This window comes from Crocuta crocuta, unplaced genomic scaffold (assembly GCF_008692635.1).
Source record: "Crocuta crocuta isolate KB4526 unplaced genomic scaffold, BGI_CrCroc_1.0 scaffold30, whole genome shotgun sequence".
In the NCBI taxonomy this organism is placed as follows: Eukaryota; Metazoa; Chordata; class Mammalia; order Carnivora; family Hyaenidae; genus Crocuta; species Crocuta crocuta.
In genome coordinates, this window is record NW_027528345.1 from 4627405 (window position 1) to 4641453 (window position 14049).

A 14049-nucleotide genomic window follows, 5' to 3' on the forward strand; every position below is an offset into this window, starting at 1 on the left:
TATTTGCATATACGTGAAATAGTATAGGATTACTCACAATTAGTTACTTTCAAAATATAAAATGGCATGGTGTCCACAGTAGTAGGGTAGTAAGATGAACCAAATTTGACCTGAGAACAATAGGTTTACATTCAAGTTGTTCCATGTGATCTTGGACAAACCAGTTGCTTGGTTTCCTAACTGCACCAGGAATAGTAATTCCTACTTGACAGACTTTTGAATCAGGATCAAATACAGAAAATGTTTGTAGAAATGTGTAAGTTGTAAAGAACTGTATGTTTAAATTTCAAGAGGATGTCTAATATTTGGAGTGTTATGCTAATAAAAACTCCATACTAATCAAGTACTATTTTGCTTCCTTTACTTATATACTTTTCAGTGGAACAAGAAGCCTTCCGGAAAACATTTGTTTGGCCCTCCAGGGAACCCCACCCAAAGCACACAAGTTACCGAGGGCTAAACTTCTTAACGAATACGGCACCCCTGGACAAAGCCATCTTGAAGGGATTATTGCCAAATACATTTGGACTATAGTCCATAGTATGGACTATGACGACTGTCTTTTCATTTTACCCTGAATCCAGTGAAAAACCAGTAAAGTTCTAGACTTATCCTCTAAAACAAAAATTCCTCTGAAGAATTTGTCCTTTATCAAAAGTGGATAGGTCTATTTACAGAACTTTCAGTCACATTATAACTAAGGGAAATAAAATTTGTTGAGAAAAAAATATATCCATTTCACTACTTCTGGTTACCAAAGCTGATTTTATAAATATAAATGTTTACAAATCCCTTCTAGTAATTCCATGTATTTGATCCAGTTAGACTTTGATAGTTCCGTTAATACCTCTCTTATAATGTAGATCAATACCTTATTGGTAAACATTTCAAATTTTTTAAACTTGGGAGAATCTGTTGTCCATTCCTAAAAATATACAAATATCTACATCTGGAACCTAAGAGCAGCAACAAATGGTTGCATATAGGTCTATGCACCTAGGTAATTTTTTTGCCAAAAGGAAAAGAAGGGCAACAAAATGTAAAAGGAAAAACGTATCAAAAACATTTAGATCGGAGTTTCTCTGAAAACAGTTTTTTGCATTTTTAAAAGGGGAAATTGACATAACATAAAATTAACCATTTTAAAGTCAACAACTCAATAGCCTTATATTTATAATGTTATACAACTACCACCTCTAATTGTAGAACTTTTTCATCACCTCAGAAAGAAAATCTGCATCCATGAAGCACTTTTCCCTTTACAGCACTTGACTTTATTGTGTGATTTAAGTCCTGTGAATAAGCTCTTCATTATAGATTGAAGCAGTGATAACTTGGGCCAATATTTCACATTAATGTGAAGCAGATATCTTCAGTATCAGCTCTATTTCAGCATGGTGAATTCAGGATCAGTCAATATTAAGGTATCTCTCAGACAGAAGGAAAAGGTTTTATAAAGCATTCTTTCCATCTTTGAGCCTAAGCGAAATTCTTTAAAACTAAAAGCTAATTTCTAGAAATAAACAACATAAAGTTTGTACCATGGAAGTAGCTGAGGGACAACATACTATGACTATATTTATTAACATTTAAAAGTCTGAAATTATTTCTCTGTCTTAATTTTTTTCTTAAGTCTCTAAGTATTTTTGATACATGGTTAAAACATTTAATAAAACTCTTTAAAGAACATTTAACCACAAAGGAGTCTATAAGTTTAGATAAAAAAAAATTTATATTCTAAATTTACTTTAACTGAATATAACCTTTGGTTATCTAAAACACTCTTAGTTGGGGATAAAACAAGTTTTTTCAGAATTTTGTTCAGTGTTTTTAAAAATAAGATCTAGGGGGTGTTTGGGTGGCTCAGTGAAGTTGAATGTTTGACTCTTGATTTCATTTCAGGTCATGATCCTATTGTGCCCCACTTTGGGCTCTGTGCTGAGCAAGGAGCCCGCTTACAATGATCTTGCTTTCCCTTTGCCTCTCTCCTCCTCTTGCGCGAGCTCTCTAAAAAATAAAATGCTAGCATATAACACAAGAGGGAAACATATCCAGGGAGTCAGAGGATTTAAGCACACTTTGGGCTCTGTGCTGAGCATGGAGCCCGCTTACAATGATCTTGCTTTCCCTTTGCCTCTCTCCTCCACTTGCGCGAGCTCTCTAAAAAATAAAATAAGATCTAGCATATAACACAAGAGGGAAACATATCCAGGGAGTCAGAGGACTTAAGCACACTTTTGGCTCTGTGCTGAGCACGGAGCCCGCTTACAATGATCTTGCTTTCCCTTTGCCTCTCTCCTCCACTTGCGTGAGCTCTCTAAAAAATAAAATAAGATCTAGCATATAACACAAGAGGGAAACATATCCAGGGAGTCAGAGGACTTAAGCAGAGAGTATGAACTGAAATGCCTGTATGTTCAAGGGGCTCTTCTTGCCTTCCAAGAATTCACATCAACCGCAGACCTCCATGAAATTGCACACAAATCACATATTGGCTGCTGTTTACTAGAAATGTTTACCAAGGTAATTGTCATCTTCTGGTTTTCCAGAATAGCTGTGCTGAAGAATATCAATGTTAGTTGCTCCTCTGGGAATGTTGACAACAACATTATAACCTGCAATATAATTTTAAACACGTTAACTTTTACAAGCTGATGGCCCAGAGGCTATTACTGAATGATTGAAAAAAAACCTGAATAGCATAGTCAGAATTTCATTTTATCTTTGAAAAATGATAGTGTTTATTCTTTTTGAGTCAATGACTTATGCAAATTACTAAGGATTAAGACTGTTGTGTAGAAATATCCTGAATTTGGAATCTTAAAGTACACTTCCTAATTTTTCTTCTAAAATTCTGAACATAGAATGAGAATGGAGTTAAGATTCTAGTTCCGGAGATATTCAGAACACATTCATTTTTAAATTTGACTAATACTTTTAGATTTTATATTTCCTAATGGGAAAAACAAGTCAGGATTTCAAATGCTATTCACAAATCTGGAAGACCTCAAAATAGTTGATCACTGCTCTGTGTTTACAAAGAGATTCAGTGAACGGCAAAATAATTAAAGTTAGTAACATTTTTAAGCTTTTAGTTTCTAGAATAAGCAGGAATTCCTATAGCTACCTCCAACATGTTACATTAATTTTAAAAGTCTACTAATACATTATCATGGCAAAAGTAAAACGTTTTTGAAGGAAATTAAGTATTTCTACTTGAGACCAAATTTAGCAATATTGGCACTGCTCAAAAAATGAGGAAATACTATATATTAAACAAAAAATGCTTCCCCTATACTATAAACATTCCTATTACATAGTTTTCCAAATACTCTTAGGTTTTAAGTGAGCAATTAATTTTGCTCTAGTGATTATTCTAAGTGGTTCCGTTTCCTCGTTAGCTTTTCTATTTAATTCATGGATAAAAAGTTATAATTTTTCTCTTGTACTAACTTTGATAAATATGGAACAAAACTAAAGAGTCTCGAGAGATTAAAGCTGGGGCATCTGAGAGGCTCAGTTGGTTTAGTGTCTCACTCTTGGTTTCGGCTCAGGTCATGATTTCATGGTTCAGGAGTTTGAGCCCAGCATCAGGCTCCCATTGGAAGTGCAAAGCCTGCTTGAGGATTCCCTCTCCCTTCTCTCTGCCCCTCCCTCACACGTGCTTGCATATGCGCTCTCTCAAAATGAAAATAAAAGTTAAAGATTAAATTTGTAGCCCTGCTAGATTACACTGCAAGTTCTTAGAGCATCTTTGAGGCTCTTGGATGCCTTTAAGGCATCACTTTTAAATGTAAGTGATTAACGGTCTGTTGATTCTACATACCTTACATGCATATTGGTTCTAAGTCAACAGTCTACAAGAATCATTTTAATTAATTTTTTCACTATAAAATGTTCCCACTGTCTCCACTATTGAGGTCTTTGCAGTTACGGTTTTCAAGAAAGCAATTCCCAGGTATTGCAAATGTGAAAGACAAAGGCTACCACCAGGGGGCAGAAAGGTCACAAATGCTACTCGAACTGTACAAAATGAATTTAGTATCTTTTTCCATTTGCAAACTGATTAATTCATAATACAATTTTGTCAAGGTTATATATTTGATCCTAACGTGGTACATGTGGTTTTATACAGAAAAAAATAATAGCTTTTCAGTGGTACAGACCTAACATAAATATGCCAATTTTAACTGGATCAAATGTGTATGGCTCCCATAAAATGAATCTTAACTACAAAAATAATGTCAAATCTAGTAATTGAGATTCATAAGCATCACCAGAGTATGAAACATACTATACTTTTCATACAGATTAAAACATAAATTGTTGATTTTAAATTCTACTGCTTTAATTGAAGCAATTCATACTAACTTAACTGTTTGAACACAATTTAAGGCTGATAATAAAACTGTAAAAAAATACATTTTTAATTTTGTGAGGAAAGTTCTACAGGACTACATTTGCTACCATAAAAAGGAAAAGGTTTGCCTAGAAAAGTCTCAGAAAATATGATATATTCTCCTACCAATTTTAAAGAAAAATGAAAGATTATACTCCATTATTATCAAATAAGAGGGAAAATTAGAAAAATACACAGCTTACCATAATGAGCACTGTTGAAAACACCTGCCATTGTCCGGCATGAAGAATTATCCCCGCCACACACGCCACATTTGTCTCTCCTGGCCTTGGAGTTTAACACATGATCACAGCCAGCTTGCTTCAAAACAACCATGACAACCAGGATTATAAAAATGACTCATTATGAGCATGGTGCTTTACAAACTTTTCACAAGTACTCTTTGAATTAATGGGCGATTTGATCCAGTAGGATTTTTCAGAGCATCTACTGGTTTTGTTGTACATCAGTATTTTCACACACCGTTTCACATGGTTGGAAAAAAAAATGTTCAAAGGGTCATCCACATACCTCCCGCATCCAGATCACACAGGATGGCATTTAAAAAGGCAGATTCCCAGAATTTCTGAGTTAAAAATCCTTGGAGATAAAACTAGGAATCTGTTGTAACAAACATGGATAATAATTCTTATGTCCACTATCCATTTAAGCCATTCTTTAAAGAAATTAATTCAAAGAGACAAAGAAAGTCTGATTTAAGGAACACGTTTAAAATACTTCAAAAAGATGGTCTTTTGTGATTTTTTTAACTCCTAATCTTAGAACCCTAGGAATTAACAGAGTACATTTGAAAATGTCCTTCACCAGAATTCAGAACCAGCATAGTAAGTGGTGTTTAAGTAAAGAAGGAGTCATTTGATAAAGGTGTAAATGGTCTGATCCAGGGGTTCAGAAGAACAGATGCAGTTCTCTATGCAGATACTGTCCTCTGCAAGCACTGCAACAACTTTATTCTTTAGAATACTCCTCCTAAAATTTAATGATCAGAAAAAATTAAGTTTACTCAAATTTTTATACACAAGGCAAATATTTCCCAAATTTTGATCAGATATTTTCTGAAAGTAATCTGCATCTCTTCAGATAATCATTGTTTTCCCATTGTGTAGGACTTCCTGCTAATTTAAATAAAACTTAAATTTCTCAGGCCACTGAGTCCCCTTTTCTAGTCTCTAAGTTATTACTTCCTTTTCTTTGAACATCTCATCACACATTTGAGTGCAAAATATTTTATCACCCAGGTAAACTAGTAATAGATGTTTGGCTAAGAGAAAATTGGTCCCCTCAAGTTCCACCTTTACTCAAGGAACGAGTTCGTAACATTACACTGGTATTCTTTAGACCAAATTCATTATCCTACTTCTCACACTCACCGTTTTTTTTTTTTTTTTTTTTTTTTTTAAGATCGACATCTGTAATGTGTGTGCTTTAATTCAGGGTCTCATCTGCTTTTCAGCCAGAATCCAAAGCAGCCGACCTATCTCCAATCTTCTCCTAAACCAGTATATTATGAAGATTCTAATATGCAAATCAAATCACATCTCTCCCTCAACTCCAAATACTTTCCAGGGACCTCTAGGACTTCAGACGAAAAGTGTACGTAACAGCCGATCCCTATGTCCAACCCTGGTCTCTTCCTCACCTTTTTAAAACCTACTCATTCTCTATTAGCTCCAGCCTCACACCCACCACAAGGGTTCTTTGAGTCATTTACACCCTATCCCATACAACATCCCTTCCTCAAGATCCCTGTGCCACCCTGCACATGATCCCATGGCCCTGCATTTGAATTATTTATGTGTCTCTCCCCTACTAATCTGGGACTACCTTAGAGCAGTGATTAGAACAGTATCCAATATTTAGTAGGTACTCAGTGAATGCCTGTTGGTCGCACCTGGGAAGTGAAGGACATGGATGAAAAGAGGGACGGGTGGGCGGGGAATATCATCACTAACCAATGGGGGAGGGGTCACCAGAGAGGGTCTCATCTCAAGTAGCAAAAAGGACCTTACAACCCTGTGTCCTAATATTTTCTATCTTTTGAAGAAGCCAATCTCATGCCTCATCTTGATTTTGCATACCACAGGCAAAACAAAATCAGCAAACTTATCTTAGTGTTTTATGAGTTACTCTGGAGGACAGAATTGCCTAGTAACAGTCTCCTGACCATGCTCCTAAAAAGATAGGGTGATATCACTCAAGGGCGCTGCACTGGAATTCACAAGAATTCCAGATCTGTACTCTGAGGCAACAGAAGTAATATTTGGTTACAGAAAAAGAAAAACATTCTCAAAGTCATTTTAAATATAAGGTACCTACCCGACACAGGCCTTGAACACAGATGTCATTCGTTTCAGTCCCACAAGGGGTCCCATCGGCAACCCTATCCTTCAACTGGTAGAAGTTAGTGGTTCCAGCAACCCGACAATAGAGTTTACAGCGATCTTTTATGGCAACTGTAAGACAAAGCCAGATTTTTGGTGTACAGTAATACAGCTGTGTGTTCCTAGGTCTCAAGAAATTTTTACATCAAAAAAATATTCTAACTACTTACTCCCACTGTATTTTGGAAGCCACCTCACATTAGGGGAAAGACCATTGATGTTGAAATGTTTACCATCAAAATCAGAGCACTGCTTCTCTCGAAAGTCTTGCTTGCCTTTTGGACATGAATCAGTATTACATGATCGAAATTTCATCCTGCGGCCCACACAGTACTTTCCTCCGTTTCTTGGCCTAGTCAAATTCATTACATTTTAAAGCACATCAGTACAATATTCTTTCTGCCATTTACTTCTCAAACTGTTCCATTCTGTTCCAGGATCTGCAAAACTAATTATGTCTAACACTTCCTGTTTAACAGAAGTATCTTACATGGTTTTTAAGCAATTATATGGCTAATAAGCTGTAAAAACATCATCTTAGGATGGACACTGTGGCCTGGAGGGCAGCAACAATAGCTTACTCATGACATAACTTACAAGGAACTAACTGATGCAAATTAGTTTTACAATGTCAGAATAGAGTTTGTTCATTTGGGGGGTAAAAACAAACACAGCAAACCAAAGATACTCAAGATTCTACCATGTTAAAGAAACATAGGCATCATTGTATATGCTACTTATCACTCCAAGAGTTTCATGCTCTCTATATCCATCCATCTCTACTTCAACTTATGCTAGAAAATAAAGATTCTTTTTGTCAGCACTTTTTAAATGTAAAAACTTCCAGCAGAATTTAGCTATTCTAAAATTCAAATGATCTAAGTCATTTCAGAGTATATCATCTCTGCATTAAAAATTCTTTATTGCTTACCAATTTATCTATCATAACAACAGACACAGTACTTAAAAACCTGTATGGATTCTCTATGTTCTTTTAAAGATTTTGAGGAAGGGTAACATATGCTTCAGTACTTATTTGAGCTAAAGACAGTGACGCATCTATGAGAAGCAGAGAAAGAAAACATGACATGTCAAATTACACAAAACAGTAAAAACTGGTAATGAAGATACAGGTTTTCACCAGAAGAGCCAAGGCATAGTTGAAAGGAGCCAGGATTTCAATGGAAACACAGTAAGTGTAAAAATGCCATTATATCACTGTCATTTCATTTTTTTACAACTATTTCTCAAATTGAATTTAAATCAGAGAAAAGGTCTTAAATTCATATTCTAAAGATTAAGCTGGTTAAAACTTTTTAAAGGTTTGAGTCTACCTAAGGTAATATGGCTTAAAGTATCCCAGAAGTTTTCTAAGTCTCAGAAACTTACAGACTGACCTCCAGTTTAGAAGTGAATGAAACTGATGTTTACTTTCTGGTGCCTTGAGATAATCTTAATTTACAGTGACATAAAAAAGACATACTCGGGTCGATTACAGAGCCTGCTTGTGCTTTTGATTCCACCTCCACATGTTCTTGAACAAGAGCTGTAAGGTCCCCATGGTCCCCATTCACCATCTACAGGACGTGTTTCCATTTCTTTGTTTACACATAGCCCGTGGTGACAATGCTTAAACAAACAAAAATACACAAAGAAATGATTCATGCATACTCAATTAAAGTATCACAGTAATTTAACTACTATAAATATCAGCAAATAAAATGCATACAATTTAAAAATATCAATTCAGAAATACGATTACATTTGACATTCCAATATTTTCGGAATATCTGCTAAGTAACTGTAAGATCTGAAAGAAAAAAGGAAATTTCCCTTGCCTTTAAAATTTTGAGTCTCGCTGGGGGAGGGAATACCTGTTGTATGGGCAAAATAAAATGAAAATAAAAGTAAAATGAAAACTTAAAAGAAGTGACTATTAATACGATATCTATCTATGCTTCTGTTTTTTTATGCACAGATACATATCACTCTCCCACTCTTTTAGCGGTTTACTCCATCTCATCCAAAGCCTCAATGATCACTTTCTAACTTTCATCAAGAAAATGGAAATGTACAGAAGAATCTGCTCACCCTCTCCTACTACTCTTTTCATCCATCTAAGGGCACCTGTGCTCAGTACTCAGCCTTCCCACCTGTTAGTGTACATGAAAAATCCACGATCCTAGCCAAAGTCAATCCCTCTATCTGTGGACTTAATCCCAACCACTCTCATTGCTCCAAACATCACTGCAACAACTGTCCCATCTCTCCCGCAGCATTGTTATTCCGGTCTTCAATATATAGAAACGAACCAAGGCGCCTGGGTGGCTCAGTCAGTTGAGTGACCCACTTAAACTCAGGTCATAATCTCATGGTTCGGGAGTTCAAGCCCCACATCAGGATTATGGCTGTCCCCTCTCTCTGCCCCTCCCCCACTCATGCTCTCTTTAAAAAAAAAAAGAAAAAAGAAAAAAGAAAAAAGTGGTCCATGCACTGATTCCAGTCTGAACTAGTCACTGCAAGGAGTACAGAAATTGAAAGTACTATATTTAGAAACATTTATAGGATTTTGACAGCAATTTTCTGTTTATCAAAGTTAAAAACTGGCTTATATTGGGGCACCTGGGTGGCTCAGTCAGTTAAACAAATGACTCTTGATTTCAACTTAGGTCATGATCTCCCTTCATGGTTGGTAAGATCGAGACCCATATTGGGCTCTGTGCTGACAGCACGGAGCCTGCTTGGGATTCCCCCTCCGCCTCCCTCTCTGCTCCTTCCCCACTCATGCTTGCATTTTTTCAAAAATAAATATTTTTTAAAAAGGCTTATATTTGTTTTCATTGGGATAAAATACACAGCATAAAATTACCATCTTAACCATTTTTAAGTGTATCGTTCAGGAGCATTAAAACGCATTCAACCTTGTTGTGCAACCATCACTGCCATCCATCCACAGAACTCATCTTCCCGAACTGAAACTCTATACCCTTGAAACACTAACTCCCCATTCGCTCCTCCGCCAACCCAGTCCCCCCGGCAACTACCATTCCACTTCCTGTTTCTATGAATTTGGCTACTCTCTGTATCTCATATAATTAAAATCATGCATCATTTGTCTTTATGTGACTAGCTTATTTCACTTAGCAGTGTTCTCAAAGTTCACCCATGTTGTAGCACAGGTCAGGACTTCCTTTTAAGGCTGAATAATATTCCATTGCATGTGTATATAACATTTTGATTATTCATTCATCTGTTGATGGCCACTTGGGTTACACTTCCACCTCTTGGCTATGCAGAATAAATGCCAATAAGCACAGGAATGTGTAGAAATCCCAAGACTTTACAGTTCTTTGGCATATACACCCAGAGCAGTATTATTGGATTAGACCGTTCTACTTTTCATTTTAAGATCTGCCACACAGTTTTCCATAGAATTGGCTTACATTTTGGATATTTTTTCATTCTGAATGTCTTTTTTTCCCTAATCATTTTAATCATTTTGTACAAGTATCAATTTAAGTTATCAGAAATTTTTTTAAAAAGACTGGTCCTTTACTAGAGCTAATTGAAGAAGTACTCCATGAGTTCATTTTCATTCATATACAAACATACATATTTCCCCTCTTTAACAGAACAAAATTTTCTTTAGATCTCACTTTCCACACCAGCTACTGCCCTGTTTCTCCTCAAAAGAGCTATCCATGCTTATGGACTCTCACTGCCTCTGCTCTCATAGCAGAGCCTCCGTGACACAGCTCCATGTGGACACCACCAGTTCTCAGACTCCATCTTCCTTGATTTAGTGGTATCATTTATTCCCTCTTGGTTTTTAGGTCTCCACTTAATGCTGGAATGTCCTGGGCTCTCATCACCTTTATGCTTCCCTATCAACAACAATCACTCCCAGCCCAGATCCTTCTTCTGAACTCCACACTTGTGTATACAGCTGCTTACACATCTCCACTTTAATGTCTAACATTTCAGACATCATACCCAAAATTCAACTGCTGACCTCTTAAAATCTGCTGATATAATCTAAGCTGATTAGCCAAAAACAGTCAACCTCTTCTTTCTCTATAGTTCACGTTTAATATGTTAGCAAATGTTCCAGTTCCTTCAAAAACAACAAAAAATTTGGCTTTTAATTATCAACCCAGTGCTCCCACTCTGGTGCGAGCCACCATCATCTCTCATCTCTATCACTGCCATGCCTCTCCCAAGTAGATCTCCTCTGTTTCCAACTATTGCCCCCTATAGTTTAGTCTCATGAGTGAACATAATCATCCTTTTTATTTTAAAGATTAGCTCAAATTAGGTGACTCCTCTGCTCAAATCCTGCTATTTTATTTTGAATAAATGCAAAGTTCTAACAATGCCTGACAGGGACCTACCAAATACTCCAGTTACTTCCTAAATGTCACCCTCCACCCCAGCCACAGTGCCCTTTCCTTGCTCTTCCTTGGACCTTTCTAATACTCCAGATTTAGGAGTTTAGCTGTTCTTTGCCTGGAGCTCAGTTCCACACATATCCTCCATAGCTAACTCCCTCACTTTAAGATAGCTCATTAGGCAATGTCCCATAAGATTCACTTTGACCACTACATTTTCAACTGCAGTCTGTCCTCTCCTACCACGAATGTAAGCTCCAATGAAGGCAGGAATCTTTTTTTTTTTTTGTTTGCTGATGTATCCTAAGCACCTAGAATAGTGCCTGACATAGAGTGGGCCATTGATAAATCTTTGTTGAATGAATGAATCCTATAGCCATGCTTATTAGCAGGAAAAATGCTTTGTGCTCTCCATTAAGAACAAATCATTCAAAATGATAAAGCTATTAGAAGTGAGAAGAAAATCTCTGAATGGAAGGTACTATGTGTATGTAAATTTGGGGGGCATCTTCCAGAAACATTTCAAATAATCCTTGAGCACTATTTCTGATAAATCCAAAAAACAAAATGTTATATTGTTCACCATGTAAAAAAAATTAAGTCATTGACAGGTGAGTTCCACCATATCTTCATGCAAATAGATTCACTACCACAAGTATTTAAAATAGTCTTATATGTAAGATAGTCACAGGATAAAGGGACTAAAAGAGTGTTAAGGCAGAAGACAAGACACTTAGTTGGAATTTCCCTCGGGAAAAAAAGGCCCATTTTTTATTGAATATGGCTAATGCATAGAGGTTCACTCTCTTCAATAAATGATAAGAGGGATTTTATATCTACATTATCCACATGTTACCCCAAGTGCCATTTCTGCTTTTAATCTATACAAACTTTAAAGTAGGTCCCAGTATCTTAACACATTTACCTTGAATTCCAGCCCTTAACCTCATTTTCAAATGGCTAAGTAGCACATGAAAAGGCGCTCAAGATGGAGAATAGTCAGGATCATACAAATTAAAATGATAATGGTACTCCATTTTGCATCTAAAGTGGCTAAAATTTTGTTAAAAGGTTAACAAGATCAATTGGCAAGAAATGCAGCACAACTGGAACTTTCATACGTTGCTTGCAAGAGTCTAAAGTACACTTTCTGGAAGATGGTTTGGCAGTTCTCTATGAAGTCATATACATGCACCTACCCTGTGACCCAACAATTTCTAGATATTTACTTAAGAGAGATGCAAACATACCCACAGGACTGGTATAAGGATGCTTATAACAGCTTTATTCGTAACGACCCAAAACTGGAAGTGACCCAATTGTCTATCAACAGAAAAATGTATACAAAAAATTATGGTGCATTTATACAGCTGATTTACACTGCAGCATAAAGGAATGAAGTATTAATGCACACAACATGGATGAATCTCAAGTATTTTGAATTAAAAATGCTTGACCTATTTTCCCTCTGCCTACAGAAAGGATGTGTGTGTGTGTGTGTGTGTGTGTGTGTGTGTGTGTGTATACACACTGTATAGTTCCATTTACATTAAAATCAGGAACTATAGAGAAAAAAGTTTACTCTGAGAGAGGAACACTGTCTACAGAGGCTGGACATACAGTGATGGAGATGTTGTCATCTTGATCGGGATGTTGGCTAAATGTCTATGTTTTTTAAGACTTACCAAATTGTACACTTAAGAACTGTGCATTTTACTCATCTCCATTTTTAATCATGTTAATGCATCAACTGGATTTAGACTACTCAATCAGTTACAAATGGTATACCTGTTGTACATAAATATATCAATCACTATTTTGCCCACATGCCATCAAGCCTGAAGTTTCATGGCACAGTGTAAACTTTAAAGTTTGCTACAGCACTTAAGGCCGATCTGATTTAAATCTAGTGACTATCTCGGAGGAGGTCTTTTAATGAGTTAACAGCTGTTTCAAATTCAGACAACAACAACGTAGTTATTTTTTCTTCTCTGCTCACCCTGAGATAATCAGTAACTCTCCCAAATGGCACTCTCCTCTCCCCTAAAAGCCAATTACCAATATTGGTCACAAAAAGAGAAAAATAAAATCTTTCATATCTTTGGTCTTCAAAATAACTATTTTAAATAAAGATCAAATTTTAAAATTCAGTTCTAGCTCCAATCAACAACAGAAGGAGTCCACTAGAATTTTGGCCCTAAAGTAATCTGGGTGCTAAACCATTTCAGAGTACTTCAGCTTATGTAAAAATTGCTCAAGTCCCAATAAAACTTTAATATTCAATTCATCTGTAATGCAGGTAACATTCATGGAAAACACATGCCTTTTGATGGAAGGCAGGGAGAAGGGCAGTGGCTGGTACCAACATTTCAGTTAAGCAAATAGTTGGTAGAGCACAAGATCAGCTAGTGCACCTGACTTCCGTTTCTACTTGTGCCCAATGTTAAGCTGACAAAAGCAGCAGCACTAGCCAACCACTGCCAAGAAGTTGTTCCTTTTGTGCCGAGGTAGCTCAGAGGAGGCGTCAACAGACTAAACGGCACTGGCTACCAAGGCCAATGGAGCTTGACTTCATCCTGAAGCACCAAGTACCACCTGACTTCATCCTCACAGTGATGTCTGATTATCAGGGAAAATCCTGTCTCTCAGCATCATGTTGGCAGATTTAAGTTACTTCATGCCTGATGTTAGAAGGGTAAAAATGTATAAGTTCAGACAGTTTATTTAGGGATATGATGTATTTGAAGACATTTACAACCAATAAGTATCCAAAGAAGCCACTTAAAACTTTCAATTAACCCAATTTTATGGGAGAAAATGTAAACAATGGTAACATCCTTGAATTTGGGGAAACTGATAT

General features: G+C 36.5%; 1 protein-coding gene across 1 annotated transcript in view; it reads right to left on the reverse strand.

Moving 5' to 3' along the window:
* The window catches only part of ADAMTS20 (ADAM metallopeptidase with thrombospondin type 1 motif 20), a 164072-nt gene that overhangs the window by 83767 nt on the left and 66256 nt on the right, over positions 1–14049 (reverse strand). The window contains exons 12-16 of the mRNA XM_077753231.1: positions 8285–8430; positions 6972–7153; positions 6737–6873; positions 4603–4720; positions 2520–2615 (exon numbers count right to left, since the gene is read on the reverse strand). Coding sequence (XP_077609357.1) covers positions 2520–2615; positions 4603–4720; positions 6737–6873; positions 6972–7153; positions 8285–8430 — 679 coding nt within the window. The remainder of the gene's footprint in view (positions 1–2519; positions 2616–4602; positions 4721–6736; positions 6874–6971; positions 7154–8284; positions 8431–14049) is intronic.